Consider the following 17316-nt stretch of genomic DNA (forward strand, 5'->3'; position numbering starts at 1 on the left):
TCATCGAAAATACTACATCATGGCAATTAGATGCGATTCAAATATTTAGTTTGAATGTCTTGCTTCTCGATCTGTTGAGATTTGCCAATAGCATTTTTTAAATTTCTGGACTTTAATACGATTTACTGAATTAAGGACTTTGATATCCAGAAATGATTAAAAAAAATGAAGAAGAAAAAATATATATCTTATTATATACATACACAAACACGAAAAAACTATTCTAAAAACATGAACCATGCGCGGTTCTCTATCCGATCGTAGGCATGGATCGTAGGTCCTTTGATTGGCCGAGCGTATCCGTAGGTTGCCGAGAGTTGCCGAATCATCTGTCCTGCCCGGACTGCTGGAAGCGGCCGCAACGCCATGTTGGCGAAGTCTCTCATCTCTGTGAGAAAAAAAATGATAGAAAACATACGCGCCGAGAAGAAAAGGTAGATCGCCGAGAGGGGATTGAAGATCGCGGCGAATTATTGATCTTCGGAGGAAACGAAACCGAGCCGGATCCGCTGAGGTTCCGGACGGACGAGGGAGGCTAAACCTCCCACCGTCCCCATGAATAGCACCCCTGATCCGAACAGCGACTTTCCATGAAAAAAAGACGTTTGTGTTGCTATTCGAGCGTCGTTATCCCGGTTCGTTAAAGGGATTTGGGGCCTGCTTCAAGAATCTGCTACGCTTGCTCCATGCCTCCAAGCTAGGCGTCGTTTGTATCGGTATTTATTAAGGTATAGTTTTTATTTGTTGTTGTTTTTTTTTTTTTTGCGATGAGTTTGCCACCGAAAGTGGTGCCCAAACCCGCCGCTGTCGCAGTTAGCGGACCTGGAAGTGGCCCCTCTCCGTCGAGCCAACTGCGGGCTACCCTGACCTCCGTGTCTCTACCGCCGGGAGCCCCAACAGCTCCTCAGCCCGGCGCTGTGCCGCCGCCTCAGTATCCTTTTGACTCGGGGAAACGTGGAAAACGGTTTGTGATGTTAATGCATTTCTCTCCCGTGGAAGACGGTACCGCACACCGTTGCTTGGTAGGTAACAGGGGTTTGGTGGGGCGTAGAGGGGAGGAGGAGGGGGGGTCGTTTCGTTTGGAGGGAGCTGGGAGGGGAGGGGACAATTAGCTAGCTAAGTATGCTAACGTTAGCTTATCACGCCGGTTGCCCGAGCTAACGGAAATGTCAGTTGGGTTTCTCGGGAGTTCGCTCTGCGCTGCATATTCACTTCACGTGTGTGATTGGACGTGACTGTCATTTAAAAATGGTGCACTACAGACGCGGTGTGGCTATTTTTTGCGGGGAAAGCCCCGTCAACGGCAAGCTACCGGGCTTCCCACACCGGTTACCGGCTTTGTTCATTCACAGCAGTTGGCTAGCGGGGCGCATTAGCCTGTCGTAGTCTGCTGTGCCGGCCAGCTAATTTAACGGTCGCTTCGATGGCAAGTGCACAAGTCCGTGAACGCAACGCCTGCGCGGCTTTACCCGTTTCAGGGCGATGACCCCGTGGGGGTATGTTGGCCCGTGACACGCCAGGTTTTGAGGCAATTGGAAACCTACTTTTTCCCATTCCACACGACTTATGCTTTTTAAAGACTTGTCGCTTTGCACCTCGATAGGCCTGTTATTAATTGCCGGTGAGCTGTCATGAAGCCAGAGTATTTCAATAAGTAGCCACACATTAGCTTGCCACTTGCCCGGGTTTGGTTTATCACCATCAGCTGGGGGAACCGGTGTTCTCCCGGACACCTGTCTCCAAATACCACCATGCACTACGTGTGTAATATGGTTAATCTCGTGTGTTTGAACTGTCACTGCCCCCAAAACCCACTTTAACCCGGCGATGCATCGGTGTTACTCTACCCGACTGTGGGTGAAGTCTCCGTGGTTACGTCACCGCCTGTTTTATTTACAGCATGGTGGCCGTTGTGTCAGGTGGAGGGATTAGGTTGACGTCTCCTGCCCGCAAGTGGGGTTTTTCTTTTTGTGATCTGACAGCTCCTGTTGTTGTTGTTGTTTTTCTTTTTGGGGCGTTACGTCTCAACCTGATTCCCCGCCACCCACGATCACAGCATCCCGGTGTTTGTGACATCTGTGAAGGACCGTGAGGAGCCGCTCGTGGCCGGTGGCCAAGAGAAGTTTTGCTCGCAGTGTGTCGCGTTCATCCGTTTGTCTGTGAGTTGGATGAGCAATGCAAACGCAACGCAGAATATCTCTTTATTTGTTGTGCCATGTTCTCAATTGACTCTGCAGGCTTTTGAAATGTACTAAACCAACTTTTAGATGTGAAGTGCCTACTAGTTGAATACAGAAGTGCACACTCTCCATTTACTCCATTGCTGTCCTCTTTTTAAGGGCTAGGAAAACATAACCATTACTTATAATGGTAAATGTGTCTCTTTTTAATGATCAGAGCTTTTAATGGTTTTGTTTTGCCTTTTTTTTATTTCGCTCACTCTTGCTTAGTTTCCACATCGATGGACGTTTTCAGTGTGATATGCTCAGCATTATGGAGTTTGTGCTGTTTATTGACGTAGGAGTAACTGTGTCCCTGTTTTCAGGTGCACGGGTAAATCAGTGGCAGACTGCCGTCCACGACAATTAACACGTTACTTCCACTCTCGTTTCTGCAGCGTGTCAAAACGAAACTTCTCAAGTCATCAGCTAACCCGGCTTTTTAACTGCAGTTGCACAGAATGCATTCAAGGGTTGGTGATAATATCATGAACAGAATCAAATTCAATCGAAAATAATCCTATACTCTTTTAGGTGCTTTTATAACATTACAATCCCACCTCTAGCCACATGGGATTTGGAGGCAAATAAACTTATTGACTGACACTGTTCCAGTTCATTGGGTTCATCCAGCTGAATTGAATCCAATGAGTCAGTTGTGCAATAAGCCTTTTTACTTTTACGAAGTTAATCATTTTAGTTTTTTGTAAAAGCATTGTTTCAACTGACTGGTTGATTTGTACGTTGTCATACTTTTGAATTTAATTTAATGATTTTAACTACAATACCATATAATTGTTTTTCTAGCATTTGGAAACCGTCTGTACATTACGTGGCAGTAAAAAGAAAATCTGAATTGTTCCTTCTGACGTCAAATGATGAATTTGCAGGAAAGTCAAATTGGCCTGCTTCGTCCCGTGAGCTCCTTGTAGTTCCCTGTGATGGTCTCAGGACCCCCGGTTACTCCGCAAGACATTTGATTTCCATGTCTGTATGACAGCAGACCCTTGTTGAGTGTCGCCAATCATCTGACCTCTTTGTAGCCCTCCGAGGTCAGGACACTCACGCAATGCCCCTGGTGTATGCCGAATGTTGGCATGTGTGTTTGTGGAGTCTTGAGGTGCACAGGGATCCAAAGAAGCAGGGGGCGAGGCGTGTATGAGAACGGGGGGGGCAGTTTGTTTCTTTCCCCAGTTGCCAGAGAAACACCCAGCACATGCGTCTGCTGCTGCACTTGTCAGACAATGGCGCTGCTGCTTAGCATTCAGAGCGAGAGGCCAAGGTGGCGCTTCCCACCATCTGCCAACAAAGGCCCAGGTCACCCAGGCTGCCTCAACCCCCCCCCCTCTCACACCTCCCCTCCTCCCCCTCTCACGTCGTCCTTCCCTCCCCCCACAGCTCACCTCGCCTCGCTGCTGGTCCAGCTGAGAAAACCCAGGCTTTCTCCCCATTTACCCCCTTCCCTCCCACTCCTCCGCTTTCATGGTACAGTGCTTTCTTCTCCCTTTGAAGAGGCTGCCCTCCTTTCTCTCTCTCTCTCACTATTCTTTATTTTTTCAATTCTTTGTCGTCAAGGTCAGTGTTTGTTTGGACAAAAGGAAGAGAGCAGTTGACTGTGAAGTATGAACGTAAGCGGTGAGCCAGACGTGCAGGTGCTGCCGGCGTGAGCTGCGTAGCGGACCCGGCCGCTCTGCCTCTCGCCGCCGTACTGCTGCGCTACAGGACAGGTGTGTGCCGCCCGCATCAGATCAAGATATTCTCATGAGCGTACTCTGTGGGATGTTATAAATAAACTGCTGAGTTGTTATGAGCCAGCATGCAGGATTGTTCTTTCCAGAGAGGGAGTGGTCTGCAGAGGAAGACATTCGGCTCGCTGTCAAAACACTTTTTTTTATCTCAAGTGACATTTCCACATAATTGCCGATGAAGTTTTCTTTTTCTGACACAACCAGCAGAATTGTCTCATTATATATATATATATATATATATATATATATAATGATTATACTCTCATTGCATTTTGACTGATCTTTGGATACTCAGTATTTACAGTGAGGTGTGTGTTTGCAGACCCAGAACGTTCCCATCCACACGTCAGCAAGTAGTGCTACGTCTTATACCGCGCTAACACTTGTGTCCAGGAGTTCATCTACCTTACTGCACAGGCAGTTTAGAACACACTACTTGTGTGCAGTGTAAACGGGTTGAGTACTGTGAACAGTAAACAGAGAGACATAACATTTCTGCTGGTTTTTAAAACATAGACCAGTAAGCAGGCGGCGTGGATTCCTGGCTGCTGCTTCCCACTACTGCTCAGTGCCGCAGGGTCTCCAAGCAAAATCAAACTCTAAATTCAACGACGGAAAGTCCTCTTGCATTCTGCCCGACTAATTGATAGGATCCGCGTTCTGTGAGACTACCCTATGTGGTCGTTCCCCATTGGACACCAGGACACTCTGCCTGGGCAATGTATGCGATCTTATGGGGGCAACTTCCAAATAAATGAATAGAAACCCCTTTTCTTTTTCCATGCACATCTGTCTCTGGCTTTAAAGATATTTGGCATGCTAGCATTACTTTATCACGATCAAAGGACTTCCAGTAATTGGAACTCAAAGCAATTGGCAACTTGAATGAGGATTCACTCAGTAGAGGATGAACATTCGATACAACTGTATCCATCCCTGAAATTGTTTTTTTTTTTTTCAGTAATTGTGTTGTGCATCTGCCTCCTGCTGCAGAGCTGCTGCTTAAGATTTGGGTTGTTGGGTTTGATTCCACCAACCTTACAGCCAGCGTTTGTACTGTAGTGAAAGTGGAGCATCAGCTGTGTGTGTGTGTGTGTGTGTGTGTGTGTGTGTGTGTGTGCGCCCCTTTCCGCTGCACTGGGATGTCCAGGTAACTGGTGCCATTCAAAGGAACCGTGGAGTTTTTTTAACGTGTGCCGTATCATGTGACACAAGGCTATTTTGTTCGCCGTCAGTTGACTGTGTGTTTTTATTAGATGGCACATTCTGATTTCAGGGAGCATTTGTAGACTTAGCAGCTAACTCTGCTGAGCCTGCCTCTCTCACGCTGACCCTCTCCTGCCTCTTTCCCCTGAACGAGTCACTCGGCACGTTCACGGGTGAGATTGTTAAATACACTGCGGTGATTCATTAATGTAATCAGTAACTGCAGATTACGGTTTATAGGGCAGTATCATCGTCTGGATCACACCCCTGATGGTTTCTAGGCTGTATTTCCTCCCGTCTTTTGCCCGTCACGCGGAATCAGCACATTAGTGGCTTTACTGTAAAGCCACTAATGCCCCCCCAACCCCAAATCAGGCTTACAGGTCACTGTGGAGTCGAGGGACAAGGCGTCGGGGTCAAATAAACGTCTTGCCTTAGACCACAGTCTCCTTTTCTGTGTGTGGGACGGAAGATCCCTTTTTGAAATATGAGGCCTTATGTGAACGCGTCCTCGACGCTTACCTTCAAAGGATCTTTTAGTGTTGAACAGCTGCTGTGCTTGATGGGAAGTTGAAATCCGCCCTCATCTGAACACTTCATTTCGTCTCAGTCGATGTGAGGGTCAAATGTCAATCTCCCCATTGGCTTAATTTAGTGTCGCAGGTAATTACTCAGCCCCGCTGACGCTCTTATTCCCTGGAGCAGTGTCCCTGTTGTAGGTCTTTAAGGTCGACATTGCGCTTGCCCTCAAGCAGAAAATGAATGGAAATTCAAACAAACGGCTGATATCCAATTAGTGCCGTCAGCCACTTACAAGGATGTTGAAGAGCTTGACTGAAAAGTGTCTGTGTTCTGCATCCATCTGGCTACCTGGCCCCCCCCATATTGGCGTGCGTTTCACCAAGAGCAGTGAATACGATTTGGGGAAGCGGTAAAAATCCATCATATTGCATCATATTTCTAGCCGTCTAGACGTCCATTGATATCAAAGTGACATTTTATTAAGACGTTATCCAGAGGAAAAGCAAGACTGGATCTCGTTTTCTTTAGAATAATATGCCCCTTGTGATGATATGATACTTCCTTTTAAAGGCTCGACACAAGTGTTCAAACAGTACGCAAACTACTTTGTGTCGTGACAACATCCTTCTGGGACTACATGTGTTCTCCTGAGATCAGAGAGTTCTGCTCACCGCCTTTTAAACACCATTTGTTTTTTACAAGAGTCTCGATGAACCCGATAATCTCTGCGTTGGCTTTTCCCGCCCTTGAGAACAGCCCCCGACCTCCAGGCGGTGGTGTTGCCCCCCCCCCCCCCCCCGGCAGGTCGACCCCTTGTTTCACCTGCTCATCTCGCTCCTTTCCCTCGACTTACATTAGCGTTCCAGCAGTCGTGTAGGGAAGACGGATCAGGTTGCCACACGGCTGATTACCCCCCTCCTCCCTCCCTCGCTTTTTTTGCAGTTCATCATTTTGTGTGGCAGTGGATGCACCACATACTGGCCCCTCTGACCAGGAGAGATGATGTGCGTCGTGTTCCATGGATGTCTCATGGCCGGTGCTGGTGTTAATACTTTGTTGCCCACGGCACTGCTGTGCTCCTCCTCGGTCACTTGTGAAGAGGCCTCTAATTATTCCCAATTTCTCCATGTGTGGTGGTGGTGGTGGTGGTGGTGGTGGGGGGGAGATAATGCTTCCCGCTGCGTTTTTGAGTCTGGGCCCTTTTTTTTTCAAATCATTATTTTCTCTCCTTAAGTTGCCGTCGTTGTTGGCTACTGGTTGTGGCGCTGGCAGGGGGCCAGGAGAGACGAGGCCTCCCGCAGGCCCCCGCCGGCGAGAGAGGGGAGTCAACTGGCTTAAAGGGCCAGTTCGCTCGGTCAGAACAGCTTGTTGGACGGTTCGAGGCATTCGCACAGGGGAGGTTTAAAGCCGGAGCACAGCCTCAGAGCTCCCGCTTGTTTTCTTTATTTCTTTATTTATTACATCTGAAACACCATGAATTTCTTCCTGCGCTGATTACCCCCCCCCCCCCCCTCCCACCTGACAGCTGGCTTTTCATTCCACCTTTGCACCTTTTGAATGTGGCCGTTCTAAACCTAACTTTTAATATACGTCAGAATCTGACAACACATTGACGACATGCTTCTTGCCTAACACTTCCCTCAGGAGGAAGGAAAAAAAGCCAGACGTTTGGTTTCCCTTAAACCATGTGACCGTGTGTGTGTGTGTGTGTGACACACGCACAGACAACTGACTGAGCAGGTTACAAACCACAGGGCTTCACTCCTCACATTCCCCTCGTCTGTCTCCTCCAACATCTAAGTGACGGCTTGTGACTCATCAACTTCAAGATAGTTCTGCTCTGCTGTGGTTTCGGTTCAAAGTGAGCCTGAAGAATTAGTGATGCGTGACAGGCCTTTCTTTTCTTTTTTTTTTTCTCATCAATCATAAGAAGGAACCGTGAATCAAACGTATTTTCTTATTTCTAAATGCTCATTTGCCTTTCGTTTCCTGCTCTGGCCATCCCTTTGCCCAGAGTGGACCAGAAATCCATTTCAGATTTTCCCTCTAGCACTGTTAACTGGTGAAGGTACACAGTGTACTCTCAGAGAGGGGGGCATTTCAGCCTGCTGGTTGGGGGATCTTTGAAATGAAACTAGAGCCATCAAGGCTGGAGGAAATCTCTTTGAATCTGAACCAGCGAATGAAAACACGGAAGTGTGGAATGAAGTAATCAGGGATGTCAGTGGTTATGCTGAACGAGTAACTTCCACATCGAGTCTTTTCATGTGGTTTAGTAACTAATAAACCTGAAATACTTGACAAGTAAAACCTATTTTCATCATATTAAGAACTTAAGAACATGTTCCAGTTTTCTTTGACATTTAAGTTAGTTTTTGTCAATTCAATAGAAGTCACTGTCACCATGTCTGAATATGTGCTTTCATCACAATAAATGTTCCAATTGAATTATAATCCAGCCATACATAACGGTGTCTCTCACATAAATCCACGAAGCATGATGGGAATGTTTTCGGACGAGTGACTCTTACGCAGCGAGCAGCCGCTTTCCTTTTTCCTTAACGCAGCCCTCTGCAGAATCCCGCGGGTTCAGCCAACGCTGGACGACCGGATGTTCCCTGCTTCAGTGTACAGCGTGAGTCCCGGCACACAGCCCCTCTCTCAACCGTGTTCATTCACCTGTATGCACAGCAAATACACACTTCAGATACAGAACGCACACACACACACAAACTATTTTTAAAATAACACAACTCTATGTAATTTGCAAACACTTGGTCTACAAATGTACCATTACAAATACAACACAGTTGCCAGATTATTAGGTATATCTGCCCTGGCTAGACCAACTGCAGTATTATGCAACACCTTCCTAAAGGTTGCAATGTTGAGTCTTTGTTTCAACTGTTGATTTAACTTCATCGTCATTCTTCAACCCTTTGAACTGCATTGCATCGTTCTGAGAAGTGCTTCTAATATTTAGTCTACCCGCGTTGAAAACGGTGGACGAAATATTCGAAGATCCTCTCCCAGAAAACCACAACCATCATAATCATGCTGTGATGTAGGCTTCGTGCCCCCTAAAAGCCATCAACATGTGAGGTGATTCTTTCTGCTGTTTTTGACCTGACCACAGAGCGCCACAGACATTGCCGTTTTTTTGAGGCAGAGCGGCCAACTGAAGTTCAGTGCAGGAGAAACGCACCAGTTTCCTCCTAAGAACATTTTAACCTTTATGAAGGTAGGATTTATTGCATTCGTTTTCAAGTGTACCTGATAAACTGGCAACTGAGTGTGTGTGTGAGTTTAAATGTCACAGTGGTTTGCTAGCGTGCAAGATGGCAGTGCCTGTAAAACGACTTGGCCCTCCTTTTTATATTTGTTCATGCAATTTAAATATTGATGTATTCACTCTAAATGTGAACAAATCCCTGCAAGATGTTGAGAAGCTTTTACAGGCACTGTGATCATGCATTTGAGTGTGTGTGTGTGTGTGTGTGTGTGTGTGTGTGTGTGTGTGTGTGTGTGTGTGTGTGTGTGTGTGTGTGTGTGTGTGTGTGTGTGTGTTTGTTATTCCATAAAGAAGAAGGCATGCTTGTTAACATTGTCACCTCAGGGGATTTTTGCCATTCCTGGTCTCCTTTGGGAGTTTATTAACATTTCCTGTACCAGATCTTTGTCGTGACAATCGGCACAAAATTCAGTTAGCGGCTCCAGGGAGAAAAAAAGATCCCAAATGTAAATGTCTCGTTGGTATTGCATTTATTGTTTAGTCAGTGTGACCAGCCACACCTATTGTATCCCCCCGGAAGACAAACGCAACCCCGATATGGCACCATCTCACCCCCCCTCACCCCCCCTTCCATCTGTAGGTGTGCATGGTGCCATGCACCCATGCACGCTGAGCACTGCTGCTCGCAGACCCACAGAACGTCCTTTGCTCGGTCGTTCCTCTCACCTCCTCTGATAAGCCAAATGTGCAATTATCTGGATAGCAGGGTTTTTTTTAGAGGGCTTTGTCAGATACTGATTAGTGGCTGTCCTGCTATTAAATAGTCAGTACAGAAATTAAAAGAACGGAGTATTGATTTCCCTCTCCACTTCACATTGCATTGATTTTTCTTTCTCTCGCAAAATGAACTGAGCTTACAGAATAGAAAACCAACACTGTCGTGGAAAGTATTGGCAGCCCCATCATGCTTTTTGTTTTTACTCTAAGGAGCATTGTGGTAAACAATTGCATTGCTAATTTTGCCACCACAAATGCAACGTTATCCAGTGATTTTTGGAGGTGCAGAAGGCCGCTGCACATTCAACAGGGAAAGCCACCAAAGGACGGGCAATTCAGCTGCAATCTTATTTACGCATTGTAACACAACAGTACAGTTTTATTTCATTTTATTATTTATCTCTGGCTCTGGAAGTTCGTTTTTTAAGGCATGAGACTGTAACAATGATGACACTGGCAGAAATAAACCGTGCCTATGGCGTGAAACGGTCGTTCTCTGCAGTGGATGCAAGGCTTTTTTTTCCTTCTCTTTTCTCCTCCCCCTTCCCCTCATGTACAGCTCCTATACAGCCGCTCGCCTCCCCTCCCCCATTCCATCACTGTGTATGTCCTCCGAATCAGTCACCCGCCCGGAGCACAGCCGCTCCTCCCCTGGCAACAGCGGCTAGATTAGTTGCTTTATCCCAGGTCATGTCGGGGAAGTGGGCCATACATAGAAGATGGAGAGGAGCCGAGCGGATCGGTACAATAGAAGCTGTGCAGAACATTGCCGGTCCTTCCTTTGGATGTGAATATGATGTCATGATGTGATTATATTCTTGGCGCTGTAAAAGCTCCCACGGCCAGGGTGTGTAGCATTGAGGGAAAACAAGGGGCGAAAAGAGGTGGGTTGAGCAGCTTCCCAGCCCGTCTCAGAGCCTCCAGCTTGTTCCCGCAGTATCCCGGCTCATTCACTGGTGTGTCAGGCTCGCTGCAGCAACAAGCAGCACCTGCAGTTGTGCCAGCCCACAGCTGCAGCGGCCCAGGGCCATTCTGACACCACACGCTGAGTCCAATCTGCTCTCCCCACGACGATGCCGCTCAGTCGCCTTGTGCCGAACATCAGCCGCTTTGCTGGCCCACATCGGCGAGGAGCGTTTAGCATGACTCGCTTGTATCTATTGTATTAGATGCACTCTATTTAGCACAGATGAATGGGGTTGTAACATGATTACTTGACCCAGTTTTGCCACATGGGGCCCAGACATTCCTGCGCAGCAGCGTCGAGCACATCGGGCTGCAGCAGAGGCCTCAGTCGGTCTCGGCCAACCTCTGCAGGCTCCAACGCCCGTCCACAGCGCAGGTCTCCACCTCTGCACACATTCACCGGGGCTAATCCTAGAGCTGGTGGGGCTTAATTTACATTCCTCAGCAGGAGGGAGGACTAATGACCTGTGGAATTCTGCTTCTTCTGTTCCTCCCCAGCAACATTATTTTTGTGTGTGAGTGTGTGTGAGTCAGTCTGCCACGATGTCTCGTTAAGGGTCTAATCTGATTTTACGTGATTCCAGGTACCGAGGCATGCTGGCCCTCCGTACACTGCTCACGACCTCTCAAAGGGACACCCGAACCTGGCGGGCACCCCACCCGGCCATGCCCACTCCCCAGCGCTCTCTCAGGTATCACTACCCACAGCTTCCCCGTATCGCTACCCAAAGGGCTGGGAGGCAGGCGGAGGGGTGAGTTCATCAGTGCGTCCGCGTCGTCCCCTCTTCGTGTTTTAACTGTCTTTTGCTTTTCCTTTTACTAAGTGTTTTGATTTTTGCTTTCTGTAAAAATATATTCTTTTGAGGAACATACGGTTAACCAGTGGAGTAATTAAAGAATATCTGTGCACTGGTGCCTCTTCTACAGACAAGCAGGCCTCGTAAGCCTCACCATGAGGCCATTATTCTTATTGTATGATCCTTCAGGATGTACGTCTGCTCTTAACTATTGTAGTAGGATCATCACTATAACATTGCAAGTCATGTGAAGACCTTGTTGCTTTGGGTAAAAGCTGCGTTCAAAGGGCAAACTGGGAAATGATTAATCGAGATTGGAAATACAATGAAGGGAGATGTGGATTTAAACTCTCTCAAACCCGGATAAGCTTGCATTTAGTTTCAGTTTTTATTAATAAAGCTGATGGAGGCGGTCAGCTAAGGGTTCATTTGATAGGGACTTCCTTCTCCGTCCATATCTATAGTGAGATCCACACACATGTGGTGGAGGTAGAACGGGACAATGAGGACAATCAGAGGACAGGAAAACAGCAACGGCCTGGTCACATGGGGAGAAAGGCTCCCCAAAGGCCTCAATAAATCCGATCACACATCTCGATCTATTTAAAGGGTTAATCACGAGTCGACAATGCTGCGGTCTTCTCCGATCGTGCAGGCATGTCGACTGCGTGACTCTCCTCCTTTTAGAGTATGTGAGCACGCTTTCAGGGAATGTAGTCGTTTCACTTTACCGGTACGTCCGACTGCCTCACCCACACTGGTCTCTGCTCATTATGTCAGCACTGACTTAAATTATCAGCAGCAGCAGCTTGGAGAAGAGCAGGAAGATCTACTTAAACCCAGCTCCACTGCGCACTCGATGAGGAGTAAAGCAAAGGAGGATTTTCAGTCCTTCGGGGTACCAGTTATCTTTGGTCAGCATGCAAATCCCAGTCGAAAACAAATTTTCTCCCAGCAGCATTCAGAGGACGTTGGTGTTGCTAAGGGTGTCGTCGGGGTCTAAATGAAAGGCTTGATCCCTGCACAGTTCCCGTTCTGAAGGTAACCCTCTACTTTTGTCTTTTTAGTCTCCATACAACCCCGGACAAAACGCTGCTTCCGCGCCGCTCGTGTATTCTCCCCAGACGCAGCCAATGAATGCACAGCCACAAAGCCGCCCGGTGAGTGTCCCTCGGGTCGTACATTCGCGCCGCACCTGCCTCCGTTTGTGTGGCGTTACGAAGTCACACACGCGTCCCAATCTGCTCCGTCTCATTACCGAGGTCTCCTCTCTCTAAGGCCCGTTGTGGTGTCGGATAGGCCGCGAGTCTAGAAGTAAATGTTAAAAGGTCAATCCTTGTGTCAGTGGTGTCTTATGTAGTTTAAATCGTCTTTTTGTTGGAATGTGTGTGTCACGTCAAGCTGCTCTCTCATAGTGTTGCTTTAGTGGAGCGGTTTAAAGATCACCTCCCTCCACAACAAGCCTAGTAATAATATATTACATTTACATTGACAGCATTCACTCCACACACACACGCACCTTGCAGGAAGCATTAATTATTCATCTTGCCTGGCTCCTATCCAGCCCCCACCAGCAGAGTGAGGCTGTCAGACCTCTCGGTCTGTGCGCATGCACATGCATACGTCTCCTTTTCTGCGTGCCTACAGTTGCAGGTTCACCACACGAGAAACTGTAGATGCATTTCATGCCACTGCAGTATGCTTCACAACATAAAAATGAGTTTTATGTTTTTGCACAAACATTAAAGATGAATAATAATCCAGTGCAGGCAGAAAGCCCTCTGGGGTTATTTGAAGCCTCCACCTAAATAATAATACATTTGTACGATATTAGAGATATAGAGTGTCTGCTAAGCTTTGTTGCTGTGTGGTTTTATACCATGTTCTTTTCAGTTTTTGTTTCAAGCATCTGCCCTCATCTTATGTCCGTGTCTCTTGTATGCTCTTTCTCCCCTCCCCCCGCTTTGCCATCCCTGCTTCAATCGCCTTGCTGGACCTCTCCTCCCTCCCCCCACCAGTTTGCCACGGGCCCTCGACCAACCCACCATCAGGTAATTTACCCCCGCTGATCAGCCCTCCTGCTCCCTCTCTTGCACCACCATGAAAGCTGTTCAAAGGGGCGTTCATGGGACGTCTGCTGTTCCTTAAAAAGAAATGTAAAAAAAGCTGCCTGATTTTTGAAAGCCTTTAAGTGTCCTGGATGGAGTTAAAGAGCTTTTTTGATTATCATTCCGGGGGGGCGGGGGGGCGGGGGTGCTGAGTGTGCTGTAATCAAGCTATCTAGCCAGGTGTGCAGGGCAGTTTACAGATAGGTGTGTTCTTACACTATTCATGTTTATTTTTTTAGCTATTTATTAGTCCTCATCAGGGTTCGATCGGGAATCACCTTACAGTTCATATCATTATCTCAGGAACGCTAAGGCAGTTAATAAGATTGACAAGATAACAATCTTGATATTTATTACGCTTCACCAAAGAGGGAATGACTTTCTGAACTGGTGTGACGATGCCAAAGTGTGTTGCTCGTGGAAGAAGAGGTGGGAGAGAAGCTACGTTATAGGAGCAACGTAATATCTGCACTTCCAATTGATGCAATATGGTGTCTTCAAACCGGATACTCAGGGTGAGTATCAGGTGGTGCTTTCACCACCTGATTAATTAACGGAAATGGTTTTGATAGTGATAAGTCAGCGGTCTACATTGTTAGATCATTATAAAGGTTTGAGTGAGAATTGTGTGGTCTAGATTTCTTCAAACGCATTTACAAGACCAGATGGACAAAAACATCTCAATTGAATTTTTCACCCCTATTTGACCATTTGTACATCCATCACTCGCCCCGTGTTCTCTTTCCTCCCGTGGCTCCAGGTGAACGAGTCTGGTTGGACTGCAGGAGTGTGGGAGTTTGTCAACGAACGTTTTCATGTAGATACGTTCCTTCAAACAAATGCACATCTCAGTTCTCATACTCTTTGCTCACCGTGGGCATGCGAGACCGAGGTAACGCAGGGCAAGTCATTAATACACAAATGCTCATTTTGAGGTTAGTTTTCCTTGAGGATGCCGATTCTTTCATAATGTGTTCTAAGTGGACCGCAGTCAAACAAAGAACCCAACCGGCAGAGTGTGCGTCTGTGTGTCAGACACTCGTGTCGGTTTCACTCTGGATTATGAAGGTTATGTTAATGTGTTCATGTCTGGGAGGCTGTGCGGTTTTTACTTGGCTGTCTGTGCGTGTTCGCTGGTGGACGCTAACATTCATCGACGTGTCTGAGTGCTGACATCCGACCCGTCGGACTTCCTTTTATCTCTTTTCTGTTTGTTGAGTCTCGGCATAACGATTCTCGCAGCGGCCCACTTTTCTGATTGATGTGTTATTCACACCTCGCGCCCGTCTAACCGTTGTCCAACGTCCTCACCTTCCCAATGCTTATGTGTGGACACATTCTGACAGGACTATTAATAGTGCGCTGTCAAAGTCGGATGTGTTTGCCCTGGTTAGTGTGCACATGCGTGCGTGCATACAAGTGCATTCTCTGGCTGTCACAAACCGGCGCTGGGATCTCTTGTGCCACCACGGAAGTGGGGTTGGATGGCAGTTAAAGCCGAACAGTAGCCTTTTATGTCTATGGTGAAAACGGCCATTGTCCCCCCTGAAACACACTCAATTCACAGAAAAGGGTGCGTAGAGATCGGCGGGGGGGGAGGAGCTGAAGCGTGAATCCGTCTAAACACGAGCATCGTCGCAATCGTTCAGAGTGCAAATCGTTTCTTTTAGCTTTAAATGTTTGCTCTGTTACGCGCAAGCGGCTAAACTGCATTTCCTTTAACGGCCACTTGAGGCGCTCTCCATAGGGGAGCCAATCGACACACCCTTATCAATTCTCTTAAGGCTTACATAACAAGGGGCGTGGCTGCTTTGAAGTGGGTGTCATCCCAGGTGGCCATGGCCGCTAGCTGGGCCCGACACAACTGCACCGGCGCCCCACTTCCTCAGCCACTTGGCTCAGTCAGCGCATTGAGCTTAGCATTAACTATGGACCTGAATACGGGCGACGTCATCCATATTTGATTCAGTCTACGGTTACAATTTGACAAAGGAACCGACGCGTGGCGGGAAAGTGGGAGAGGATGTGCCTGCGGACATCATGTTGTGCCACGGCGATGTACAAACGCTGATGTGATATGTCCTCGTTGACTTGTAAACTCAAAGATAAACCAACTCTCATTGTGAAGGTCTTTCTATTGCACGAGTTATTTCCGCCGATGCAAGTGGCTCGGGATCAGTCGCGGGGTCAGGTGGATGGGAATAATTGGGTGGGGCTGTGCCTTAATGTGTGTGGGAGCATCATTGCCCGCTTGTTGTTGTATCGAGTCTCACCTGTACGGTCTCCCATTGGCTTTTCTCTCTTTCCTGCTTTCAATACTCAAGGGAGGATTCAGGCCCATCCAGGTAACATTAACCTCTGTTACAACTATCTCTCTCTGCAGACCTGCATGGCATGATGGGGATCGCTCCGGAATGATCCCATCCCTCCTAACTTTTAACCCTGTGCACCCTCATCTTCTCCGCACCGAATGCAAAGTCTGTTATCATCATCCTTCATTACTCTAGTCTTTTATCCTGTATTACTTCACTTTTCACGTCATAATGTTGTAGTTTTAGCTCCTTTAATTAGCTTGCAGTTTTTTCAAACGGCATGCAGAATGAAAGCGTCGCTTTATTGTGTTTGTTGCCCATTGGAAATGTGTTAATATTACTTTCTAGACGCCTGTTGTGCGTTCTCGTGGTTTCAACGTTGCTGGAGAGCATTCTTATTGTTTCAAAGGGATTTTTCTGTTGACAGATTTGAAGTTGTTTTGTCTGTCAACTCATTTTTTCTTTTCTTTTTTGCCCTGCCAGTGATTTCACTACGACGGTCATAATGAACAGGTTTCAGCTCTTTTCTTCTGTTGAAAGTGATTCCCCTCCAGGGTATTTTTAGATGTTTTTACTCTGCGCTCCCTCACCGGAGCACAGTGTGTCCGTGGCTGCGTCGTCCCAGCTTCAGCCCTGTTGTTCTTTGGAAGTCAGTCACAGCTGTTGGTGGTGGTCTCTCCACAGAGCCCCTCCCAATATTAAACTTTAAACAGATTGAGACTGCAGTCTCTACGAGGACATTTTCAAAGTTCTGTGTGACGCGTGAGAAAAAGGCCGTGTTGCTGTCTGATAAAGAGACGCGTTCGTCACATGCGGTGAAGTTGGACATGCCTTAAGAAGGAGGTATTTGAAGCAATTAATCTTCAAGACATCTTATTTTTTTCTGCAGCTGTGGAGTCTGGTGAAGCTCATTTACGGTTTAGAAAGACTGGTGAGAAAAGGAGAAAAAACAAAAAACAAATACCATCTACAAAGAATGTACACGCACAATTCCCCTTTACCTTATCTGCACGATAATGTGATGTCCTTTTTTGCTTATTCGCCGATCCCCCCCCCCCCCCCCATGACCCCCGTGGGGAAACTCTACCGTGGACCAGTGTGTGTTTAGCTGTGGAATATCACTGTGTAGAAACTCTGAATTAGAGTTCAGCAAACTGCACCAGGCTTCAGGGGAAAACCTGTAACAGCGTTCAGCATTCAGCAATGACTATTGACATGAATAGTAATGACAAACAAGAAAAGTGCAGAGTAATCTGCTTTTGTTTACATCTTTAGATGGGCGCACATATGTGGCTTACCACGTTTTTTAAACTCCAAGTTCTCCCTGTGTAAAAAAAGAAAAGAATGTAGGTCAAGATACCACAGAGGTCCTTTAAGGACAAAAACACAGAAGCTCTATCGCCAGACTCTGTTGAGTCAGTGGAAACTT

The 17316-nt window shown here is 47.1% G+C and overlaps 1 protein-coding gene across 14 annotated transcripts in view; it reads left to right on the forward strand.

Annotated features, from left to right (window-relative positions):
* The first annotated feature begins 296 nt into the window (after positions 1-296).
* Positions 297-17316, forward strand: part of eif4g3a (eukaryotic translation initiation factor 4 gamma, 3a) — a 35620-nt gene continuing 18600 nt past the window's right edge. For 6 of the 14 annotated variants that reach the window (XM_040204809.2, XM_040204812.2, XM_040204813.2 and 3 more), the window contains exons 1-7: positions 307-931; positions 8273-8330; positions 8832-8936; positions 11255-11422; positions 12535-12627; positions 13486-13518; positions 15900-15920. In XM_040204809.2, the coding sequence (XP_040060743.2) occupies positions 768-931; positions 8273-8330; positions 8832-8936; positions 11255-11422; positions 12535-12627; positions 13486-13518; positions 15900-15920 (642 nt within the window). In that variant the 5' untranslated portion in view covers positions 307-767. Of the gene's footprint in view, positions 932-8272; positions 8331-8831; positions 8937-11254; positions 11423-12534; positions 12628-13485; positions 13519-15899; positions 15921-17316 lie in introns of all 14 variants that reach the window. The other 8 variants (XM_040204811.2, XM_078092812.1, XM_040204816.2 and 5 more) reach the window with 5 other exon arrangements.

Source organism: Gasterosteus aculeatus, chromosome 17 (genome assembly GCF_964276395.1).
Source record: "Gasterosteus aculeatus chromosome 17, fGasAcu3.hap1.1, whole genome shotgun sequence".
Lineage (NCBI taxonomy): Eukaryota > Metazoa > Chordata > Actinopteri > Perciformes > Gasterosteidae > Gasterosteus > Gasterosteus aculeatus.